The 25,516-nt window shown below is 46.7% G+C and overlaps 1 protein-coding gene across 3 annotated transcripts; it reads right to left on the reverse strand.

Moving 5' to 3' along the window:
* Positions 1-3,251: 3,251 nt before the first annotated feature.
* LOC131579350 (bifunctional heparan sulfate N-deacetylase/N-sulfotransferase 3-like) lies at positions 3,252-22,429 on the reverse strand. Of its 3 annotated transcripts, none has more exons than XR_009277686.1 (3): positions 21,449-22,429; positions 5,499-5,626; positions 3,252-3,363 (listed from the first exon to the last, which is right to left on the reverse strand). XR_009277686.1 is itself a non-coding variant. In XM_058839084.1 (2 exons), exons 1-2 carry the CDS (start codon positions 22,427-22,429, stop codon positions 5,570-5,572), a joined length of 1,038 nt encoding a protein of 345 aa, XP_058695067.1. In that variant the 3' UTR covers positions 5,399-5,569. The 3 variants fall into 3 exon arrangements, 1 of the variants encoding a protein (XP_058695067.1); XR_009277687.1 differs by lacking the exon at positions 3,252-3,363 and adding an exon at positions 4,150-4,201; XM_058839084.1 differs by lacking the exon at positions 3,252-3,363 and having other exon boundaries at positions 5,399-5,626.
* Positions 22,430-25,516: the final 3,087 nt, after the last annotated feature.

The following is a 25,516-nucleotide window of genomic DNA, read 5'->3' on the forward strand; positions in this document are numbered from 1 at the left end:
AGGTGCAGGGGAGGAAGAGAAGAGCAACGGAGGAGAGGAAAGGGGGGGTTTGCGGAGAGGAGGGAGGAGACGGAGGTGAGCGGGAGAAAGGAAGGGAGGAAAGAAGGGGAAGAGAGAAGCAGGGGCGGGAAGCCGAGGCTCCCGCGCCTCACCTGGGCCCCGCCGGGGAGCCCGGCCCGGCCCGTGCCGGCACCTCCGAGCGCTGGGGAGCAAATGGCGCCGGGAGCGACTTCCGGGCCTTAAATCCCCTCGGCCCCGCCCCGCGCAGCCGCCCTGGAACCCCGCGCACCTGCCCGGCCCCGCCCCGCGCACCTGAGCCCGGCCCCGCCCGCCCCAAACCCCGAGCACCTGCCCGGCCCCGCCCCGGCCCTTGGCCCGCCCCTGTCCCATCCCGACCCGCCCCGGTCCCGCCCCTGTCCCATCCCGCCCCTGTTCCATCCCGCCCCTGTCCATCCCGTGCCCGTCCCTATCCCTCCCCTGTCCCGTCCCGTCCCTGTCCCTGTCCCGCCCCCATCTCATCCCTGTCCCATCCCTGTCCCATCCCGCCCCTGTCCCGCCCCGCGGGTGCCGCTGTCCCGGGGGTCTCGCTCGGGATCCCCGCTCGGCGCTGTGCGGGTCCCGGCCCGGCCCGGGCGCTCTCGGCGGGGCCGCTCCGAGCCCGGGGCGCTGCGGCGGGGCCGGGCCGGGAGCCGGAGGTTCGCGCCCGGCTCCCGCTCCGGCCGCTCGGGGCCCCGGGCACGGTCCCGCTCCGGCCGCGGGGAGCCGGGGCTCTGCCGGTGCCGGGGCAGCCCCCGGGGCCCCGAGCGGAGCCCGACGCGCCGGGCCGGGCTCTGCCCCTGGCCCCGAACGCGGCGTTCGGGCTCCGCTCTCAGCCCCAAACGCGGCTCCGCCGCCGGCCCCAGAGGCAGCTCCGAGTCGCCGGCTCCGAGCTCTCCGTGGCGCCGGGCCAAAGGCGGCCCTTAGAGCTGAGCGGCTGCGACTGACGCTGCCCGAACGAGCCCGCTCTGAACACCAAAGCACCGCAGCTGGCGTTTTACTTACTTCGGGCGTTCCCCCCGAACACGAGGCTCTGTGAAGCCAAATCCCCAGAACGCGGGACTTGGTCTCTGCCTCAAGCCCCTGAAATGCAGAACTTGCTCTCTGTGAGCCCAGATCTCTCGGAGGGACCGGGCTTTCACATCCCCAAATCTCAGCTCGGTTCATCGCTGTCTGCACTTGGCCACCGCAGCCTGGCTTTGAGAGTCAATCGGCGGCACTTGGTCTCTGAAGCCTGGACTCGCTTGCTCGGACCGAAACCCCGAAACCAGGGCTCAGTCACTGTGCCTGAACCCCAAATCCAGCCCGGACACGAGCCCGGTTTCAGAGTCCAAAACGCACGATTCGGTCTCTGGTTTTAAGCTCTGAGCCTGAATTTTGAGCCTCTCAAACGCGGCACTCGCCGCCCTTTGTGAAGCCCAAAACTGATGGGGTGAGTCGGGTTCTGAGCTCCCAAAACACAGCCAAGGGTCTCTGTGAGGCACAGCTGCAGGACTGGGGCTCAGCTCCGAGCCCCCAAAGGCAGCGCCGGCTGACTCTGGGAGCCGCAGCATCCCTGAAGCCCGGCCGGCAGCTCCGCACCAGCAGCAGCAGCATCGGGAGGGGAATCAGAGCCATTTCCCCGGCTCCTAAGGCAAAGCAGATGAAGCAGGAGGGTCTGAAAATCAATCCAAACTTGCTTTTGCACCGGTTTCAGCTGGCACTTCTCATTTCTTCTAATTTCTACTTGGTTATGATCATCAGCAGTGCCTTAGGAACGGCTTCTCTCTGCACTGCGCGGCTCCGGGGCTGTCCTTAGGCACAGGCAAAGCCGTCCTGCTGCTTCCCGGGGAATCCAGGCTTGGCACATCCCAATAAAACACCATCGTCAAAGCCAGGAATGCCACACCAACTTTATTTGATAAAACACGATGAGAGAGAGCCCCGAGCCGCAGAGCTGGGAGCAAACAAATCCCGTGGAGCAGTCAGCTCCCGGCTTCTCTAACAGCCAGGAGTGGCCCCGGCTGTGCAGCTGCCCCAGGTGCTTCTGCTCAGGAGAAGAGAAAAAAATAAAATAAAAAAAAAAAAGAAAGAAAAATTTACAAAAAGACGGGAAAGCACTGAGGGTAAGAGAAGGGGAAAAAAAAACCCACAGCAGAAAATATTTAAAAAAGGGGAAAGAAATGGGGAAAAAACAGTAAAAAGGAAAAGAGAAAAAGTAAAATAAAGAGCCTAAAATAATAAAGTAGGGGTGCAGAAGAAGCGAAATGCAGATTGAAGCCTTCCATGCACACAACAGGCAGCTGGGCAGGGGGTAAAGCTGATGAAGCAGCAAAAGTGACCCTCAAAGCACTCTCCAAATAACTAAAAGCCAAAGCAACAAACCAAAAACCCCAAGCAAATGCCCAGGCAATCCCTGCTGGATGCAGGAGCCAGTCTGAGCTGCTGGAAGCCGAGCAAGACAGAAATCCTGCAGGGGCCCCTCCTGTGGCACTCGGCCCAAGTGGGAAAGCCCTGGCCAGCCCCCCGTGCCTTGGGCGAGCTCCTGGTGACCTTTGGGAGCAGAGAGTGGGGCAGGGGCTGGGAATGAGCTGCTGCCATGGAACGGCTCCCGGTGTTCCGGGAGAAACCGCTCCTCTCTTGGCTCCCAGCTCTCCTTGCCTTCCATGGGCAGCGTCTGCACCTGCTCTGCACCTGGGGGGAAAAGGTGTGCAGGGAGCTGGGCACACCTCGGGCACGGCCTTCAGCCCAGGCCTTGGCTTTCCATCTCCCCCCATCCACTCCTCAAAGCCAAGGAGGTGCCTAAATAATTAGCAATTCTAACAGAGCTGACACATAATCCCCGGGAAGGGGCAGCCCCCAGCCTGGGACCTGCTCTGCTTCTTTTCTGGCTGTTTCCCAAGGAAAATGCTGCTCTTTCTCATAGTGCCACAGATGCCCATTTGGAGGTGATGGAAATCAGAGGCAACTCAGGGAAACGGGAAAGGCTTAAGGAACTTCTTCAGCTGCACCAGCAGCGATGGAGAAAACCCACAGCTCCTTCTTGTGTTTAGGGACCGCCCAGAGCAGCAGGAGAAGCTTGGTTTGTGTTCTGTACGGGGACAATTGTGTTGTAATCCCTTTGTGCTCGTCTTCAAGTGAATGTGTCCCATGGTGGTGCCAATATTTAATGGAGGTAGCAGCTCCTGTTCTTTTTCCCCTATTAAATGCTGTCCTTACCTCAATCTGAAGTGCCGGTGCACACGGGAGGATGGAAGGATGCACACTCCAAGGATGAAAGCAGGACTCCTGAGGCAGATGGATGGCCCTGGTGCTGCAGGTCTGGGTGCACAGCACCCATGGCACTTGCTGAAAAAGATCCAGCTTTCCATTTGTCAAGCACTTTGTAAATGTTCTGCAGAGATCGGTGGCTGTGGCTCCTCAAATATCTGGTTAATAACTACTGCATTTTGGGGGTTTTTAAACTGTGTTTAACAGAGTTAACAACACACCTACCCACCTGTCCTCCTGCTTCTTGTTCTCCTTTTCAATGATTTGAAGCAGGTGATTTTTCTATCTCAGTATCACGGTGACATCAGGATCTGCTCTGGCTGTTCTATTTCATGTGTCAGGAGTGACCTTCCACCTCCATTCCATTCCTTGGGATCTGCTTTCTCAGCAGGGCCATTTATGATCGCTTGTCTTGGATTTTATCTATTGCCTTTCATTGTCTATCTCAGACATTTTCATGCTTGCACTGAATAAAAAGTGACAAGAAGTGATGGAATGTGTTGCTGGAAACACTTTTGGCAATGCCTGATTGCAGAAATGTTACTTGATGAGCCACAGGCCATCCTGGGGGGCACTTTGGGGTGAGGAGGGGACGGTGCCCAAGGTTTGTCATCTTTGGCTCTTCTTCTCAGCAAACGGAACGAGCCCAAATGTTTTGCATCAACCAAGTACTCAGTGAGACTCAGGGGAGACCTGGTCCTGTCCCCTGGAGCTGACAGGAGGCTGTAGCCAGGGGGGGATTTGTCTCTGCCCAAACAACAAGATTTTATGATCCCAGGCTTAAGGAAGCCTTGTCACTGCTCTCTGTTGCTCTTCAGCGGGACCACACAAGGCCAAACCAAACCTCAGTCCAAGGGAAAAGGACTAAGGAAGTGCAGAATCACCTTTTCTGCTTCAGGACAGCATCTGCAATAAACTGAATCAAGAAGGGTTTTAATAATTTTGGGAGCTGTTGGCTGTAGGGTGTGTGAGAGCTCTGGTTTCTGTGTTAATTTAGTTGTCTTCAGAGTTATAGAAAGACTGAAGCAATGACTGCTTCAAGACTGCTGCGTCTGCCTCATTTCTGGAAAAGGCTGTTAAGGTTGTGGGGCTTTTTTTAAATCTTAATTTTGTTTATGACAAACAGTGCAGCAGAAAACATCTTTCTCCTACAGGTTTATCAGATTTTTAAGCAACTGAATCTGATACTTCATCTTTGCCCTTTCCATGAATAGGAGGCAAACCAGAGAATTTGTTTCTTTAGGATTCTTTGGGAACACCCTAACACATGAGTGCAAGAAGCAGAGAGAAATCCAAAAGCAAGTCTGGGGCTCAGCTAATTTTTCAAGGATCAATGACAAATGCACAAGTGTCATTTGTTTCCTGCTCTTCTATCATAAACTTCCTTTTATAATTTTTGTGTCCTGTGCCAGCAAAACTGAGTACATCCAGAAAACAAATGCAATGCAGCGGAAGGGAAACTCCAAAGGTTGTGAAGTTACCCAGAATGTGGGATACTGGTGCTCCAGTTACACAGAACTAACAGGAACAGCAATTTACCTGACTCTTCTTTGTGCAACATCAGCTTTCCTGTAGGGAGGCAAAAGGGGCTGGAAAGGCAAGTGTCTCAAATGTAAACCTGGGAATATTCCCTGGCAATCACCATTAAGGTCAGTTCTTTTATTTTTGCCAGGAGAGATGTGCAATAGTCAATGGTTGTTACTAAGAAATGTCTCTTCTTATTTAAAGCCAGAATATTCTCCCTTGGCCACTGGAAGTTTCCACCCAGCAGGGAAATGCAATTAAATCCAAGTGGAAGCAGTGTCCAGCCCCCATACAGGAAATGTATGTGCAAGCTTTAGGACTGCACGAGGGAAGGAGAGGGTATTTGCATCTCAGGTGGAAGAGATCCTCAGGTGGATCTTTCATTGCTGCTGTCACCCCAGCAAAGAGAGCTGCTCTGAGCAGGTTTAGTGCTGACAATAGCTCAGAACAGCCCCCTGCACGTATTACATTAACATGTCCTCCCTTCAGGGCAATCTGGCCCTTTGCCAACCTCCCAATGGCCATGAAAATAAACTGCAATGCAAATGATGCTGAAAAAAAAAATCAAAGGGTGAGAGTAAAACTCCTGTCTGTGGAATTCTTGATTTGTGCTTGTGGCCATCTGGCGTTGCTGTCCCTGGGGACAGTGACCTTCCTCTCCTCCCTCTGTCCCTGTTTCATTCCCTTACCTCTTTGGTTGCCACACTGGCATTTAAATGATGCCTTCTGGCTTTTAACTCCTTTCTCTTTTCTTTTTCCTCTATTTCTCTTGGTGTGGAAGTGTGCTGGAACAGAAATTTCCATCACAGCAGCACATCTGCAAATAGAAACATCACAGAGTCTCACTCAGTGTGGGCAAGCACCTTCAGCTCCAAGGAGCTGTGGAGAGCAAGCGCTTGGTCCCTTAAGGAAACGTGGAGTGATCGGTCCCTGAGACAAGAAAATCCAGACAAATGCTATGGTCAGCCCTAAGCAGGAAGATTGAAAGCCAATGACCTCGAACCTGCCATCATTATGTTCATCATTTTAATGTAATGATGGTGTGATAACGCAAAGTTGGAGTTTAGAGAGTTTAGACATTCTGCTGAGGCTGGTGACGTTACTCAGAGGGTTTTGTATCGCTCTGATGTGTCTGAGCAGGATCAAGAACTAAAAGGAAAATTTTACAGAAGCATTTGAAGACAGATTGCCCCAAAAACTGCTGCTTCTTCCCGGGGGACAAAAGATGGAACGTTTTCCTGTTGAATTCCTCTCAGAAAGCACAGCCCTACTAGCTCAGCTATGGCAAGGGTGGATATGATACACCATGGAAAGAGACAAAACCAGAAAGGTAAAAAGGTCTATCTCCCCTCCTCCCCTGAACACACTCTAAGGAAAACATTTCAAGCAATGGAATAGAGTAGAATTGGTTCCTGCCTCTGGAGTTCAGTTCTCCATTTCATCCAAGTGCTAACTGGGATGACTGGTGGTGCTGTGCAATCCTCACTAGAGGAGACTCCCCCGTACAAAGCCACCACACATCATGTGGCAGCAGCCCCACAACATCTGCAAAAGGCAGGTCCAGCACAGAGCTGATCTGGAACAGTGTCTTAGTTTAGGGCAAATTAGGGAGGAAAACTCTGGATGGGGATTTCCCCAGGGAAATGCCCCTCCCCACCAACCGGTCCGGGAAAGGGAAAAAATTTCTTTGGAGAGAAGTGGAAAAAGCTGTTTATTTAACAGAAAATTGAATAATATTAAATAATAAAACCTCTTGCTGTTCGATGGGATGGCAAATCTAGGAAGAAAAGTCCTTTTCATGTGGTGTGTAGCTCGGCTTGCTCAGTTTCTTATCAGTCCCTCCAGCGCTGGAAAAGTGCCGAGGCCCAGGCCCTGGTGGGCCACAGGCGTGGGCTCCCGGGGTTTAGCTGGGTGTTCAGTCCAGAGCAGGCTTGCACAGATCCAAGAAAAAGGAAAAAAAAAACCAAAGGTCCGGGGAATTCTTCTGCCTCAGCTAGCTAAAACTAACTAAAAGCCAGGGAGAAGCTCTGTCCCGCTGTCTGTCTGTGCTGCAGACAACACAGTCCAGGAGCGAGATGTGTGGGAGTTATATTTTCTTTAACACAAACTGCAGCTTCTTTTTCCCCCTCTTTTGCTCTCAGAGCCAGTCTTAAAGGTACAGAGCTTAATATATAACATAACCCAGACGATTGGGGATACCAGTATCATAAAGTCACCCCAGGACATTCCACCCCTTATCCCCATATCGTCAACTTATTATCAAAATTAATATATATATATATTTTAACTCTACAACACATACATTATACAGACAAGGGAATTAATTCACGATCTTCACCCAACCATCAGATCTCCCTGAGGTACACATTGTGTTGTTCCATCTTTCCGCATTATCCACCATGTGCAACCCGGTCCCTGAGCAAAAACAACCCCACGAATGGGTTTGTTTGCACTCGAAGTAGAATTGATCCAAACTGTCTTTCCTAACAAACCTCTGAGATGTACCGCTGGGACTTTGTCTCCGTCTACTATATACAGGGCCTCGGACTGGGCTGGGCCTGCTCGGTTGGTGGAACCTCGGGTGTTAACTATCCAGGTGGCCTTTGCTAGATGCTGCTCCCAATTTTTGAAAGATCCCCCACCCAACGCTTTCAAGGTAGTCTTTAACAGTCCATTGTACCTCTCCACTTTCCCTGCAGCAGGTGCATGGTAGGGGATATGGTACACCCACTCAATGCCATGTTCCCTAGCCCAGCTGTTTATAAGGTTATTCTTGAAATGAGTCCCATTGTCTGACTCAATCCTCTCAGGGGTGCCGTGCCTCCAAAGGACCTGCTTCTCAAGTCCCAGGATGGTGTTCCGGGCTGTAGCATGAGGCACAGGGTAGGTTTCCAACCATCCAGTGGTGGCTTCTACCATCGTGAGCACGTAGCGCTTTCCTTGGCGGGTTTGGGGCAGTGTGATGTAGTCAATCTGCCAGGCCTCCCCATACTTGTATCTGGACCACCGCCCACCGTACCAGAGGGGCTTCAACCGCTTGGCCTGCTTGATCGTGGCACACGTCTCACAGTCATGGATAACCTGAGAAATACTGTCCATGGTTAGATCCACCCCTCGGTCTCGTGCCCACTTATAGGTGGCATCTCTACCCTGATGGCCTGAGGCATCATGGGCCCATCGAGCTAGGAACAACTCTCCCTTGTGTTGCCAATCTAAGTCTATCTTTGACACCTCTATCTTTGCAGCCTGATCCACCTGCTCATTGTTTCGGTGCTCTTCATTAGCTCTACTCTTGGGAACATGGGCATCTACATGACGGACCCTCACAGACAGTTTCTCTACCCTGGTGGCGATGTCTTTCCACTCATCAGCAGCCCAGATTGGCTTTCCTCTGCGTTGCCAGTTGGCTCTTTTCCACCTTTCCAGCCATCCCCACAGAGCGTTGGCTACCATCCATGAATCAGTGTAGAGATAGAGTTTTGGCCACTTCTCTCTTTCAGCAATGTCCAGGGCCAGTTGAACAGCTTTGAGTTCAGCAAGTTGGCTTGATCCACCTTCTCCTTCAGTGGCCTCTGCGACCTGTCGTGTGGGGCTCCATACGGCTGCTTTCCACTTCCGGTTCATCCCTACGATGCGACAGGAACCATCAGTGAACAGAGCGTAGCGTGTTTCTTCTGCTGGAAGTTGGTTATATGGTGGAGCTTCTTCAGCCCGTGTCACTTGTTCCTGCTCCTCTTCATCAGTGAGATCAAAGTTTTCACCTTCAGGCCAGTTTGTAATTATCTCCAAAATCCCAGGGCGATTTGGGTTTCCAATACGGGCGCGCTGCGTGATGAGGGCGATCCACTTGCTCCATGTAGCGTCGGTGGCGTGGTGGGTAGAGGGAACCTTTCCTTTAAACATCCACCCCAGCACTGGCAGTCGGGGTGCCAGGAGGAGTTGTGCTTCTGTGCCAATCACTTCTGAGGCAGCTTGAACTCCTTCATAGGCAGCTAAGATTTCCTTCTCTGTGGGAGTGTAGTTGGCTTCGGACCCTCTGTAGCTTCGGCTCCAGAATCCCAGTGGTCGGCCTCGAGTCTCCCCAGGCACTTTCTGCCACAGGCTCCAGGACAGACCATGGCTCCCAGCTGCAGAGTAGAGCACGTTCTTCACATCTGGTCCTGTCCTGACTGGGCCAAGGGCTACTGCATGAGCGATCTCCTGCTTAATCTGAGCAAAGGCTTGTTGTTGTTCAGGGCCCCACTGGAAAGTGTTCTTTTTGCGGGTGACCAGGTAAAGAGGGCTCACAATCTGACTGTACTCAGGAATGTGCATCCTCCAAAAACCTATGGCACCTAGGAAAGCTTGTGTTTCCTTCTTGTTGGCTGGTGGAGACATTGCTGTGATCTTGTTGATGACATCAGTAGGGATCTGACGCCGTCCATCTTGCCACTTTACCCCCAGAAACTGAATCTCACGAGCTGGTCCCTTAACTTTGCTCTTCTTGATGGCAAAACCGGCTTTCAGGAGAACTTGGATGATTTTCTCTCCTTTCTTAAAGACCTCTTCAGCCGTCTTTCCCCAAACAATGATGTCATCAATGTACTGCAGATGTTCCGGAGCCTCACTCTTTTCCAGGGCAGCCTGGATCAGTCCATGGCAGATGGTGGGGCTGTGCTTCCACCCCTGGGGCAGTCGGTTCCAGGTGTACTGCACTCCCCTCCACGTGAAGGCAAACTGAGGCCTACATTCTGCTGCCAGGGGAATGGAGAAAAATGCATTGGCAATGTCAATAGTGGCATACCACTTTGCTGCTTTGGACTCCAGCTCGTACTGGAGCTCTAGCATGTCCGGCACGGCAGCGCTCAGCGGTGGAGTCACTTCATTCAATGCACGATAGTCCACAGTCAATCTCCATTCTCCTTCAGATTTACGCACAGGCCAGATGGGGCTGTTGAAGGGTGAGTGGGTTTTGCTGACCACCCCTTGGCTCTCCAGCTCTCGGATCATCTTGTGGATGGGGATCACAGCATCTCGAGTTGTCCTATACTGTCGGCGATGCACCGTCGAGGTGGCAATTGGTACTCGCTGTTCTTCCACTTTCAGGAGTCCTACTGCAGATGGGTTCTCTGACAGTCCAGGCAAGGTGTTCAGTTGCTGGACACCCTCTGTCTCTACAGCTGCTATCCCAAATGCCCACCTAAGCCCCTTTGGGTCCTTAAAATACCCACTTCGGAGGTAGTCTATGCCCAAAATGCACGGGGCCTCTGGGCCAGTCACAATGGGGTGTTTCTTCCACTCATTTCCAGTCAGGCTCACATCAGCTTCCACTAAAGTAAAGTCCTGTGATCCCCCTGTCACACCAGCAATAGAAACAGATTCTGCCCCTACATATTTTGATGGGATTAGGGTGCACTGGGCACCAGTGTCAACCAAGGCCTCATATTTTCGTGGTTCAGATGTGCCAGGCCAACGAATCCACACAGTCCAAAAGACACGGTTTTCCCTAGCCTCTACCTGGCTAGAGGCAGGGCCCCTCTAAGCCTGGTTATCCTTCTTTCCTTGGGTATATGTCTTGGAGGTTCCTTCAAGAGAATCAGACATGTCATCATCATACTTGTCAGTTTGACTACAGGCTACTGGAGCGGCTTTCTTTTTGGTGGAGTATCCCCCCTGAGTCTTGCTGTCTTCTAATTCACGCACTCGTTGTGCCAGAGCACCAGTAGATTTTCCATCCCATCTTTTCATGTTTTCTCCACAGTCACGTAGGAAAAACCACAGCTCAGCTCGTAGCTTTTTCTCTCTATCTGGGGAATTTCTGCGTTGGGTCCCGGGGCTCTTGGACTGTACTGCCGAGACTGGAAGAAGATCTTCCTTGAGTTTCTTGAAATTCTCTTCCATTTTGTCTTGGAGGTTTCGCATATCTGTTCTCACAGCTGCAATTGTTGCCTGCATGGGGCCATGCACGGTATCTGCATATGTTCGAAGTTTCTTCGCCATATCCAGCACAGTCTCCTCTCGGTCATCCCGCTTCATTGTTGCTAAAGCAGAAGCGTATTCTTGTGGCCCAAGTCGAACAAGTTTTCGCCACATCACAGATGTACATGGCACCAAATCTGGATTTCTAGTACCTAAGTCACCCACGAAGACAATCTCTACTATTGCCATTTCTCTCAAGCGCTGAATCCCTTGTTCTATGGTTTTCCAACGAGTTTGCTGTATATAGAGATCGTCTGCACACAGATATCTTTGTGCCACACTTCTTAGGACCCGTTCCCAGAGACTGTAAGGGTCAGCCCCCCTCATCACTTCTTGATCGATAACCGGATCATGTGACAGGGATCCCAGATGCCTCGCTTCAGTGCCATCCAGAACTGTAGCCTCACCTGCAGCATCCCACAGACGGACTAACCAACTAATTATAGATTCATCAGGTCGTCGAGTGTAATCTTTTCTCAGGCCACGAAGGTCCTTCAGGGAGAAAGGTTCACCAGCGCCTTCTGATTTCTGATCAGTTGCTGGTCTTGAGGGTCCTTCCCCCTCATCGCCATTATCATCATCTACTGGCCGATCGGTTTTGGTTTTGAATTTCATACCTCTCGTGGTAGGAGCAACAGACACTGGCTTAGGTTCACTGTCTGGTGTGGCCACTGGCTTAGGCTCACTGTCTGGTTTGGCTGCTGGCTTAGGCTCACTGTCTGGTTTGGCTGCTGGCTTAGGCTCACTGTCTGGTTTGGCTGCTGGCTTAGGCTCACTGTCTGGTTTGGCTGCTGACTTGGCTGCAGCCTGAGTGACTGGGGTAGCTGCTGATTTATCTGCCTGCCCTACAGTATCTAGCAGCGTGCGATAAGCATACACTAGGGCCCAGCTTATTGCAATGAAATTTTTCTTCTTAGAATCATCACAGCAATTCTCTTCCAGATATTTTCTTACTTCATCTGGGTTCTGAATTTGTTCACGTGAAAATTCCCAGGCTGGGGAATCAGAAAATTCCTCCAGAGTTCGGCCAATTCTTTCCCATTCTCTACTCCACTCAGGATTTTTCACACCTGAGCCTACTTCTGGGACAGGGGTTTCATTGGCTCCTCTGGATATCTCAGCCCTCACTCTAGAGAAGTTACAGGCCGTATAGAGGAAGCTTAACAGCTGAACTACCAGGAAAGTAGTATCCTTAACACTCAGGGGAAACTGGATATTCTCAAAGAGGGACATAACAGATTCAAAGGAGAAAAAGGAAAGAAAAGGCTGAAAAGCCTCATCCCCTGCTCTTCCTCTAACAAACTGGGTACAATTACCAATAAACTCCCAAAATGTGCTACTGGGACTGGGAGGCAGGGTCGGGCGAAGAAACCATAAGCCAAACATACCTGACAGAAACTTCAGTAGTTCTATAAACTTCCTACAAATAATTATCACCAAGCCCAGCACAATAACCATTCTAATCCATGCCCCTCTATTGTGAAAGAGGGAAAAGACAAGTATTAAAACCTCAAAAAATTCTAGGGACCAGATCGACATGAAGGCTTCCACCCCGAGAGATATTATGTATCCAAACAACATGGCTACTGACTGCTTTATCTTAACACAGAATAAATACAACCAAAAATACAACCAACAATCAGTACAGGTTTTTCCACTTTCTCTCGCCCCGCACTGGGCGCCAAAAGCTGTATATGTCTTAGTTTAGGGCAAATTAGGGAGGAAAACTCTGGATGGGGATTTCCCCAGGGAAATGCCCCTCCCCACCAACCGGTCCGGGAAAGGGAAAAAATTTCTTTGGAGAGAAGTGGAAAAAGCTGTTTATTTAACAGAAAATTGAATAATATTAAATAATAAAACCTCTTGCTGTTCGATGGGATGGCAAATCTAGGAAGAAAAGTCCTTTTCATGTGGTGTGTAGCTCGGCTTGCTCAGTTTCTTATCAGTCCCTCCAGCGCTGGAAAAGTGCCGAGGCCCAGGCCCTGGTGGGCCACAGGCGTGGGCTCCCGGGGTTTAGCTGGGTGTTCAGTCCAGAGCAGGCTTGCACAGATCCAAGAAAAAGGAAAAAAAAAACCAAAGGTCCGGGGAATTCTTCTGCCTCAGCTAGCTAAAACTAACTAAAAGCCAGGGAGAAGCTCTGTCCCGCTGTCTGTCTGTGCTGCAGACAACACAGTCCAGGAGCGAGATGTGTGGGAGTTATATTTTCTTTAACACAAACTGCAGCTTCTTTTTCCCCCTCTTTTGCTCTCAGAGCCAGTCTTAAAGGTACAGAGCTTAATATATAACATAACCCAGACGATTGGGGATACCAGTATCATAAAGTCACCCCAGGACAAACAGGAATCACCTCTGAGCACAGGAGACAGGAGCTGCTTTATCAGCCATGCTGCCTCTGTGGATAAATTCATGGCCTTTTTCATTTGATTGAATTGCAGAGTGCTGTGCAGGTCTCATTTCTGAAGGGTGATGGTGCAGACAGTGGTTTAAATGGTACAGTGTGTTCATCAATATGTGGTACTGCATTTACATCCCTGGAGTAAAAGAATTGGCACATATAGAATATGTTACAGGAGGGCAGCTATACAATGAAGTCATACAAATATGTAAAAGTTACATTGTTCACAAAAAAAAAAAAAAATAAAAAAAGGAAGAGCTGCCATTATTGTCAATAAATACAGAACAGGAGAATATGCACCTCATCTGTCAACATCTAAAGGTCAGAGCATTTCCATCCTGGAAGTGCTTCCAAGATGGATCCTCTGAGGATTTACAGAAGCATGCTGAAGCAAAATACAAGCTGTATTTGGGGTGAGAGGACAAAAGAAGGAACTAAGAAAATTATTCAAGTTGAGCCTCACCTAGTACCAGTTCTAGATCTCAGACAGATCTGGTGAAGCCCCAGTTGTGCTGCAATCCTCTTTCTGCACGGCCTGACGTGGTGCATTGTGGCTGGCTGGGAACTGCTCCTTCAGGGCTTTGATAAAAAAACTGTGCAAGGCAGCAGAGACTCATCTCCAGACTCCTGAGTTATTCCTGTTCTGCTGGAAGCTGACATTCCACTGACAACCAGCTCATACCTGCTTTATACTCACAGCTTTTCAGTTTCTCATCTTAGGGACAAAGACCAGAGCAATGCTTCCTTTTGTTTTTTTCCCCTAGTTTATGTTCTTTGTTGATTTGTGAAAACATCTCTCAGGATAGTTGATAACTTTTGGCTTTGTATTGCAGGCACAGTTTTTCTCCTGCTATCAGCTCCTCCAAAGCCTGAAAGATTAACCTTTTTTTTTCCCCTCACTTGCTAACAATGTAGGTTGCCTTCCTGCTACTCACTTAGATGGCATTTCTGCCATGTTGGATAGAAAGGAATAAAAAGGGAAGAAAGCAGCAAGAGGCCCCCAAACTGCCACTGTTTCCTATTTTAGGCACTTCACATTGCAAAGAAATCAATTCCTGTAACTCCCATCCTGGGAACACCTAAAATCTGAGGCTCATCTAAGCTCCACGGAATGAGACTTAGAGAGTGTCATTTTAATGCACTTTTAGGATTGAGACCTAGGCTGAAATGATATGAAACTAATTGTTTTGAAGTTCCCTGATGCATGAGCCTTGATTTTTCATCTGATATGAAAAGTTGTCATTCATCTTTACTTCCTTCTTTTGCCCTTTAGCCAATTAGATACTACAAACTTCAAATTCCAAAACTGCAGCTTTCTGCCTTAATTTAAGGTCAACAAAATGATGCTGCAGCCTCTGACTGTTTAGTAGGGGTTATTGCATGAAATGAACGACACAAGTGCACAGGCAGAGTGAGATAAAGGCAAATCAAAGCATTTCATCTGCAACTTTTCACCTTCTACAAATCATCTCGGAAAAATGCAAATCACCCCACACTGCAGTTCACTTGTCTCTCAGTTTCTGCCCCATTAAACAGCGTCGTGTCCCCTGAAGTCTCTTCCAGTTTCTCACACTTGGAAGTTCAATTGACTTTAACAGCAATTTTCCTTAAGGTCTATCAACACAGATGAATCGGCAGACCCCTAATGCATGGCTTAAAACTATCTTTTATACAATATTGCCCTCTATGGGAGCCCCAAGATGTAACAGATCTACAACAGAAATACGGATGCTGATGCTCTTTGCTCCTATTCCATTTTTTTGGGCATAGGATCTACTTTCCTAAAACACTCCTCTTGAACATAAAAGCTTTATGCCACCAGGAGAAATCAACTTACTATCCTCTCACCATTTAGTTTATTTCCTTCAAGCCTGCACTTCAAATTGTTTAACAGGTATCTCTGCTACTGCTATTTACATTTTAGGTGACCATTTCAGTTCACAGAAGCCCTGCTGCTCTGTGTGTGTCAGCATTTCAGGCACACTTAAAACCAGCAAATGAACAAAACTGAGACCCAAAGTGCCACATCACTGGGATGGGTAGGCAAACAGCATTTGGAAAATTATTTCTCAAGTGCCCCAAAGTCTTCTGAGAGCAAAGATGCCACTCCAAAATATCACAGCAGATATTTTGAAATGTAACCTGCTGAACATTAGGAAAGCAGGAAAGTAGGAATGAGCAAGATGAAGAGGTACAATGGTTAAGTACCAAGTTCTTATTCACTTGGAGTGAATTATTCCATCCATGTTTTTCTTTCCTCATTTTAATTAAGTCACCTTTGTTTTCCTTCCATGAGAAAAAGATATTGCCAAAAAAAACCCCCTCACTCAAAAGATGATTGGAGAGCAATCACCACTGGGCACTGTTCACCTGGAACTGCATTGCATATTCCAACCAAAAACCCAACCATTCCTTCTGCTACCATCCTGATATTTTAATGGTAGTGCTGAAAGCCTGTAAGCAATTCCTACCTCAAGAAAAGGGAATCAATAGTAGTTAGACATTAAAAGCATTGCTTTAGCTTATTAACTCTGTTCCAGCAGATGTTGTAGAGAGATTGCACATCTCTAAAGAAGCCCAGTGCAAAGTAAATATAACATCATGATCTTGATTTCCCTTGTCAGACTACAGCATTTTCAAGTCTTTAGCCTCCCTTTTGCTGAACCCAGGTCTGTGTGGGTTATTTTTCATTTTATTTTGAAGCACAGCCTAGTCACATCAGTCTAAAAACAGACCTCAGGGCACACTTCCATTTCCCATTTCAGGATTTCCCACCCTACTGGAGCATTAGCACGAAGCCTCCTCCTATAGCACCGGATAAAGCGGAAAACAAATTATAAGAGGGCGACCTAAAAGTTTTTTAAAAAACTTGCTAGGAGGTGAAACAAAACACTGTACAACAGGATGAATTCATGACAGTAATTCTAGAACACCGGTTTGGTGGTGCTTTAGTATCCAATTTTTCACTTTGAGGGTTCTTTAAGGTTTAAATGATGGTATAGAAAAAGCTCTGCTTGTGCAAGCTAACCTAGAAAAAAAGTCATCCTCAGAATGCAATGGAAGCTTGATATCTAGATGGCAAGGACAGAAGAGCAAAAAGAGAAAGATAAATGTTCTTTGTAGTTCATCCTTTGAAACTACCATTCCTGGTTTCACCTTTTATTCAGAAGTGGATTAGAGTATTAAAAGAGTCTCTGTAGACATGTTAAAGGGGACTCCCACTGGAGCTCTGGTCTAATTAAGCTGCTTTATGAATCATTCCAGTTTGACTAACTCAAAATGTCTTCTAAAAAAATATCACTTAATACATCAAACCGAGAGTTCAAGCCCCTTTGTTTTTAATAATCAAAGAAGAAACGCTTGGGTTTGAGATTTGTAAGCTATCACTGCACTTTATGGATGATCCTCTTGATGATCATTGCTTTGCCAGCAGCTGACCTGCATTGCTCTTTAGGAGAAGCCCCCTTTCCCCTGCCCATCTCAGCAGCCCTGCTACAGCTCAGACACGCAGCTGAGGTGACAGCAGAATGCTGGTGTTACCCAGAGACAACAGTCCCAGCCCATGGAAACCATCAGTCAGCATTTTGCTGCTGGCTCGGCTGGAGACCATCAGGAGCTGGGGAATGTTTCTGCTGGAGCTGATGCAGGGAACAGCAGAGCACTGCCCAGCCCTGGAAGGAGCCCCTTGCTGTAGAGCAGTGCTGCACAAAACCTGTTCCCCTTCTGATCACTCCCTCGGCCAGCCTGAACTCGGGCTGGGAGCAGATGCACAACGGGGTGACAACACTTCTGCCTGCAGCACTGGGGACCAGAGAAACCCTGGCATGGTCTCTGATGGAACACAACCCTTGTGAGTCACACAGCAAATGGTTCTCTATGTTCACACAAAAAAGGGAAAATGGGGGCACAACCCAAGTTCCTGGATTAGTATTTGTGACAATCTGCAATGGAGGAGGGGCAGCAGCCAGCTTTTCTGGCTGAGGCAGTTGGATGAATGGGACTTGGACCTGCTTTTGGTCTTGCTTGTGCAAGGATTTACAAAACTAGACTGACTTGCTTATCAGCAGGGAGGTCACAAAAAGAGTCATGATGGAAACAGACCAAAGGGGATGCAGCTCTTCCACAGTGTTACAGGTGCAAACAACAAATGACAAGAGGGCTGAGCAGAGCTGAAATCTGCTTACTGCTTCACTCTCTCCTATGACATTGAAGCAAGGCCTAGGAAAAACCTCTTCTCTCTCTAAGCTCCACTCCTACCCCTTTTGACTTCCCAGGAGCTGTCTGCTACTTCAGGCCAAAGCAAAACCTGGGAAGGATTCTGTCAGGAGAATCGTGGGACAGAGCCCAAGAAGCTTTATGGATACACAAAGCCATCCATCCATCTCTCTCACACATCACCAGCCCTTGTCTCGGTGTCACACGGGAAGTGGTGACAAAGATCAGGCTGTGGATTAAGCACCAACTCATTTCTTGCTTTGATGCTATCTCAAGAAGAGTACTTAGAACCCCACAGTTTATATTTTCAGAGTTGAGTAAGCACTTAAGACATAAAACAGTAATGTAATTAGAGATATGTGGAGCAGCTCTAATGCTAGATGTAAATGAATGGATGTTGGTTTAACAGATGTTTCCACATTACTTTCTATCAGCACACTCTCTGAAACTAATACATCCAAAGCCATACAGGAACAAAGCCACACTAGGATATCAAAGGTATCTTATAGAGGAATAAAAGCGTAAGATAAAGGTCATTACAGAACTGGTATGCACTGATTTGCCTTTATCATCTGTACAAGTGTGTCCAGACATAAAGAGGGGAAAAGAGAAGCTGGAAAAGACACTGTATAGCTGGACCAAGTCAGCAGTCAGGGAATCTAGCTGGGTTTCTTTACTTTTTTTTAATTTGACTGGAGGACTGAGCAGCATTTTTGCTGTTGATGTTGTTGCAAATCAGCACTTGATGCTGAAGCAGACCACTAGCAGCATGTTCTCCCCTGATATCTGGGAAATAAGAATAACCCATGACAAGGCAGGCACTGCCAGTAGAAGACATGAGTGCCCTAGCTGAGTTCTAATGCGTGAAACTCAGCTCCAAGTGTATCCATATTTCATCCCTACATTTCTGATTCTGGAAAACCTCTAACACATTTTGAGCCAGAGCCCAAAGATTCAGATGAAAAACTCTAACAACTTCTCGAGACATCAAGAAAACAAACTAGACTTTTCTTAATGAAATATATGAACACTCCAAGAACCCCAAACCACATTCTGGTATGCCTTTATGTTTCTCACACTCGTGATGCCAGTCTAATTAAGTTCCGCATATCTCAAGTTGCTGCTGGAGAATTAAGACTAATCTATAACTCTTCTAAGTTGTCATAGTTCCTCTGAAATCAATGGATGTTTTGACAGCTTACACCATCTGAGGAACTGCTCTGTGTGTCGAGTAAGACACAGTGCTGTTTAATTACAGGGAGGTTCAGAAGCAGTCTCCACAGCTCAAGAAAAAACCAGTTCTTCCAGGAATAGTCATTTCTTGTTTCTATCCAACTCATTATGAACTTCAGTGTCAAAAGCCATCTTTCCTTCAGTGAAGACCATCACTGTGTCTCCAGCTGAAAGAAAAGGTTCTATCTCTTGCAGTAAATTTTGAAACACGCCCTTGGTGCTGCGAAGAGAAGTAAGGAGCCCCTATTCCAGTGTCATCAGAGCACTGAGATAACAGTGGGGAGACTGGGAGCAGCCAGACTACAGAAACTCCACACAGGAGCAGCAGGACATGGATCCAGATATTCCAGTGGAAGTTTTCAGACAGTCTGGAAGAGCAAACCAGGGGGATACTGTGTGTTTACACACAAACTTCTGAGAGGATTTACTTGCTCTGCCTCATATTTAGGAACATGATTTGCTGGTAGGCTTGGCAGTGCTGGATTAATAGTTGGACCCCATCATCTCAAAGGTCTATTCCAAACTACATGGTTATAGCATTCTATGTTTCTAACCACAGAACTGCAGGAATTGTGTTTTCCACATTTGGGGATGCAAAGATGAAAACTTTAAAAATGTTCACAGACCTTGTAGCGATTGGTGTGTAAGCTGCAAGATTTGGACAGAGCACAGCAACACTTCCTTACACCAAACCAACAAAGCACAACAACAAACAACCACCTAAAAAACCCCCTCCAAAACCCAAAAAACCCAACCACCATCAAAGCCACAGTTCCAAATCCAGAAACAGATGTTTTTCAGAAAGTTTTGTTCTAAGTAATGCTATGTTTTATCTACAAGCTTTGCACTACCAAAATCAGTAGAATCAACTGTTGTGATTGCCTGCCTATACAGGGAGGAAATGGACCACATGAGGATTAACAGGTACAGAATAATGTACACCACCTAATGCAAAATCTGTGCCGCAGGTTAAGAGCCAGAAAAACATACATGTTTTTATTAGAAATGTGTGCCTAGTGGAAATGAGCTAATCTTGAGTACTGCAATGATACAAAGTTTACATTTAGAACCTCTTTTCACACTTGCAGCGCCCAATTCTCTGTCACAGTCACTGCAGCAGAACTCACTAAAACTCTTGTTTAATGAGATGTCATTTATCTGCAAATACACTTTACAATAACGTGTTTCCAACTACTGCAAACTGATTTTGTTTCATTCCTTCCACATGTCATTGTGCCACCGAGGAGAACTCCTTTGATATTAATAGTAATGAAGATGCATTGCATCTGACAGCCGTAACAACAAGTTTAATACAACATTTTAACTCTAAGTAGATGAAGAATCAGAAGGGAACACTTTTTTCAGATTCCATTGTTTCAGAACACAGTTCTGTATAAATGAAATTATCCTACTTAAAAGTTATTTCCACTTTGATATTACTTCTATTTAATGGGACAGTTTTATTTTGGGAAGATTACTTTCTGACATACTGCAAATTATTTTCCCCAAACAATATGGTTTATCCTTCTCTATCTGCTGTAACCAAATTTGTCTCAATAGTCTCCTGCTTCTGGTATATAACTCTGGCAATTCAACATCCCAACTTCTTTTCAAATGACAATCCTAAGGTGTCACTTGCAAAGACAAACAATACAAAACGTGCTGTCTCCGACTGCTACTGCACAACTCAGTGATGGATTTATTCAGGCTTTATTTCAGCCACCTTGTTACCAGAAAGTTCTGCTCCTGCAGAACAACACAAGTTCTGCCAGTGATGCTGGCCAGACTTGACTTTTTTCCTGCCATCTGAGTTTGCATTCAGGAGACTCTCCAAGGATGCTCACTCACCTAACTCAAACACTGCCATCCTCTTCTCCATGGAAAAACCATTTAGGAAGCTTCACCTTTATTTCTGCTCTCTCCCATGGGATTTGTTTGCCTAAGGAAAACACCTACTTAACAAGGAGGTAAATCTCATTTTTACGTGCATGGACAGAGAATGTTTTGGAAAAGAGCAAATGCAATTTTAAAGCAAATTAAAAGTTTAACCGCAGGGTCAAACCTTTCATTTAAGAGAGCAAAGAATGCAGAGCTGCTGTGGCTTGACAAGTGTATTAACACTGAAGAAACCCAAAAACTTGGTTAAAAATGAAACAAAAATGACCCACTGCATGCAGTGCTGTCCTTGTCTTTCCTTCTTGCACTTCCTCATCCCATTAACAAACTTCTAAGAAAACATTCTCCCTTCTCTTTAGTGCAAACAGGGCAACAATCAGGATGTTAGAGATTTGCAGCTTCTAGACCAAGTTGAGAAAGGTGATCTCCTATTTCCTGCTTTGGGACAACACTCCTCACAAAAAGCACACAAGAAACACAGGAAGAAATAATGTGAAGATGTTAGTGCTACTGACCAACCACTGTCACCTCACTTGAACAGCACAACAGAGTGGAAAAGGACCTTCAGGAATGTACAGCTCTAAACATTCAAATGGAAATTGTCCAGTCATTTACTGACAGCTTTTAAGAGCAATATTAGCACAAACCCTCCCTGCAAGCAAGTGCCATAAAACAGAGATGAGAGAGGTGAAATGCTGCAAACAACTCCTGACATCCAAACCTATCTCAAACAGCCAATAACCCAGTCCACTCTTCACATTTGATGCTGCCATTTACTGCTGCTCACCACATTCACCTCCTGCTTGTAAGACTCACAACAAGTGCAATAAATATGAACAGCTCCTGAGTGGAGCCCTCCAGTTCCAACCATGAACAACTATTCACTTTCAGATGAAAATACCGCTTTGCTGCATTGACCATCAGTTTGTGCACATACTTTACCTGTACATCGTTGGTGTTCATCCTTGTTCCATCCTTGCCAACGAAGATATCATCTATGTCAACCAGAATGTACCTATCCAAGGATAGGGTGAGTTTCTTTCCAGACAGGAAAGAGATGGCATCTATGAAAATCAGCTTGTGCAGCCAAAAATTCAAGTTATTGCCGAAAAGGACTCGTTGAATCCCATCGTGGAGCCCCAAGTCATGTATTACTGTGGCATAGAGAGCACCTAGAGCAGCAGGTGGAGAAAGGTTTTCTGGTGTCTTTACTTTTGCAAATATCACTGGTTGATAAGTTGTGTGATTAACCTGGAAAACGGCCCAGGCATTTCCAAGCAAGGGCCCTTCCTCAAGCTTAGAAGGTTTAGTCACATGGAGCAGTGGGGAATGAGGGTTAATGCAACAGTCCTGAACACCCAGATTGCTGTGGACATGGAAAGGAAAACCCTTCAACTCAAAGCTCTGCAAGCTGTTCTCAGTGCCTTTGTGAAATCCAATCACACCTACACCGTACTCCAGGCAGTACTTATCTAGAAGGCCTCTGTTCCAAGAGTCCATATTCACGTACTTCAGAATATTTTCATACACTATGAGAGCGTATTTGCCTCTGCTTTTGTCTATAAGCACTGGGAGGTCACCTTTCCCAGATGCAATCTCAAGGTGAAACTGAAACCTGCTGGATTCCAGAATGCTTCTTATATCTTGGCCTAAGCTTGAGTGCTGGCTTTCCACAAACACCAGCACTACCAGGTCTGTCCTCAGGGGATCGATGGGCTTCGTGCTCTTCATCCCCATCAGCTTGGATGGCAACGGTTGAGGATCACCACATTCCACTTCTGAAGAGGTTTCAGGAAGCTCATTCTCCTCTTTGTAGCCATTATACAAGTAGTAGGCAGAAATAACTATGCTCACCATACAAAAAGTGGCCAGCAAAATTACTCTTCTTTGGAAATGTCTGTGAAGTTTCAGGATAAAACTCATGCTGTTTACTTGCCTTAGATAGCTCTCAACAGCAGCATGAAAAACAAACACAGATTCTCAACAACTTGTTCCAGTCCTCTGAAATATTTCTGTCACCATTGCAGCACACACATCTGTCTTCCACAGAGCTTTACCCAAGGTATGGTCTAGAAGAAAAGAAAATCAGAGATTTAATTGAGGCAGCACCTTGTGAAGTATCACCTGCTTAAACTAATGGGGAGTAAAGAAACCACTGCCAGCCAGAGAGTTGGAGACCAACAGCTCCAAATCTTGCAATAATGTATTTTTTTCCCTGCTCCCACTACTTGCCACGTGCATTTGAAGGTCTCTGAATCTCACAGGTTCCTCAACTCAGAGGATCAAATAAAGTAGGAAGAGGTACTGAAAAGCAAGGCATAAAAGCAAAGTATTTACTGTGCTTTAGAAATTATTTTCACCTAAAGATAAAAGTTAACTCCCAAGTAGACAGCTGCTAACAACCAAAATACTGAAGAAAATTTATCAACTTCTTCCTTCTACTCCTAAAAAGCTGGGGGAACATGATTAAACAAATTTTATCTTTTATTAGTTTTCCCAAGAACTAAGAACGTACACAACTGTTGTACAAACATACACTGATGCACTCTATATTACATCTACTGTAGGAATGTTTTCAAAGCAAAACCTCCTTCCTGCAACATCAGAGGAAAACAAAGCATTTCTCTGGACTGTGGAGTCTTGCAGACTGTTAGAAGCACTTGCCAATTCATTGCATTAAAAACAAAATACAATAATCAAGCTCTTAAATTGGAGAAGAGAAAGTCATAACTCAAAAGTTAAACCTAACAGGCAGATCACCTAAGGATATACTTATGCTTTATCTTGTATTTAAGGAAAGAATAATTTTTCAAGCCAGCAGTACAACTGCTGTCAAAATTCCCTAGTAAAACAACTGGATGGTGTGACAAGCATAAAATAATGATCATAAGTCATAAACAAAGCTTCAAAGCAGATCTTGGAAAATATTAGGTGTGTGAAGATCTAGAACATGGCCACTCTAACTTCAGCGTAGTTTGCACCCAGGTCCATTTGGAAATGGGATTAGGATAAGGTGTGGCATTAACATGGTCATTTCCCAACTGAGAGCTTAATCCTTCCAGTCCTGGTTGGTTTCTTTTCTTATTCCTACATTGTAAGCAAATTGGTCTTTCGCTACAGATTTTCAAAAAAGCTAAAAAATATGATGTACTTAACAGTACCTATGTCATGTCCACAAATTTAATGAAACCCTGAAGACAGATCTTCCCGGTGCCAAGATGAGCATCAAGTAAAACTAAACGAGAAAGATCAGATGAGGGAGAGGAAAAGAAACTCCAAGGCATTCTATTCATCAAAACCGCAAAATTCAGCATCAAGAGCGAGCGTACGTGAGCCGTCTCATTCATAGTTAAGAGTCAGAGCAAGATTCCTGCTGTCTGCATAGATTTTACTCTCCTCACTGTCTACTCAGATACCTCTTTATCAATCCCTTCTCTTCTGGGAAGACTTGAACCCAGCCTTGAACCTGACCTGCAGCTGCACAAAGTCCTGCTCAAAGCTTTTGGGCAGGAAACCTGCCCTTCACCCACGCTCACTAATCAGTGCTGGACTAAAATAACACAACCCCAGCTTCTCGGTTTCTGTCTGAAAAAAAACCTGAGGAATGCAGAAAGACCAAACAACAACATGGAAGTACCTTTAGAAGAAATTAACATTCTTAAGCATTGAAATGTCTGATCCTTGCCACACCAGCTTCAAGAATTTCAGTCTGGATGGCATAACAGAGACATTTAACATGGGAACAAGTCAGGTGACAAAGAGAAGTTCCACCCTGAATGAGTTAACACCAGACAGAGGCTTCCAGACAGATGATTTTTCATTACACACACCAAGGGTTCTCTTCATCTTGGGTTTCCAGCTCAGCTGCCTGAATGCCAAGAAACACATCATTTTAGTGCCTAAAATTATCACTGACTGCATTCTGCAGGAAAGCTCTACATACACCTACTTGTCTTTGACAACCACAGACCTGGCTGGTCCAGATACAGAAAAAGTGAGAATTGACACTGACCTAAGCTCAGAGCAAGGAAGGGCCGATGAGACAGAGCTGGTTGAACTGGGTATTACACAAGGGTTGCAACCCAAGAAACACTTGCAGCAAGGACACGGTTCCTAATGCCATTCCATAGAGAGGAAAATGTGGAGCCAGCCCAGAAACCCGTGTCTGCTTCAAGAAAAGCCCAGTCATTGTATCCTCAGCTCCTAATTGCAGGCACCCCCGTGGGGCTACAGCGGGCAGCTGCAAGGAGGAGTGGCTGGAACTGCCAAGACAGATGTGAGGTTCCTCTGTGAGGAATGAGGAACTCTCTGAGGCAGCAGGACACAGCCAGACTTGGCACAGTCCCTGCTGAAGACAGTCAGGAAGCAGGACGGAACAGAGCAAGGCACAAGTTTTAAATGCACGCTCTCTTGTATCAGCTTGAGGCTCACGTAATTTTCACTTGCTGGTTTGTATGGCAGGAGTTCAAAAGAACGCAGGAAGAAGAAAACAAACAATTCAAAGAGAACATGCATTCTACAGTATCAACAGTCTCAAGGCCTTGACAAGATACAGTTCCTTTCCTCCAGCGACAGCAGCATTTTCCCCTGAGCAACAGAACTTGCTGGATACTCTAGTGCTGTATTACAGCTAAAATAACTCACAGTGCACCCCTGACAGCGCCATCCTTGGGATGCTCCTCACATGACACACTGTGGGACCTATGGAGATTGGGACAGCGACCTTTATCACATCTCTAGACGTGGCTTCAGGGAAGATGGTCCTTGCTCACTATCATTTCCTACAGTAAAACCAGACAAAAGGTCTAATTCTCAATGTACCTACAGTGAGTGTGTGAGAAGCAGCATTTCAGAAGAGGACAGTACCTGAAGAGTCTCACTTTCATTACAAAAGAACACAATACTTTATTAAAGGAAGGAGAAGTCATGATAGCTTTGACATCAATAAAAAATATCCAAGAATAAGAAAAAGGCTTAAAGGAAAAAAACAGAAAGAGTCTAGAAAGTCTT

This window comes from Poecile atricapillus, chromosome 4, assembly GCF_030490865.1.
Source record: "Poecile atricapillus isolate bPoeAtr1 chromosome 4, bPoeAtr1.hap1, whole genome shotgun sequence".
NCBI classification, from domain to species: Eukaryota; Metazoa; Chordata; class Aves; order Passeriformes; family Paridae; genus Poecile; species Poecile atricapillus.

Bases quoted from the DNA above. Each gene is read 5' to 3' on its own strand.
- LOC131579350 (XM_058839084.1), bottom strand. From the start codon at position 22,429: ATGAGTTTTATCCTGAAACTTCACAGACATTTCCAAAGAAGAGTAATT. The intron at 5,627-21,448 runs GTAAAGTATGTG...TTCTATTTGCAG, and splicing joins TGAACACCAACGATGTACAG to ATGTGCTGCTGTGATGGAAA.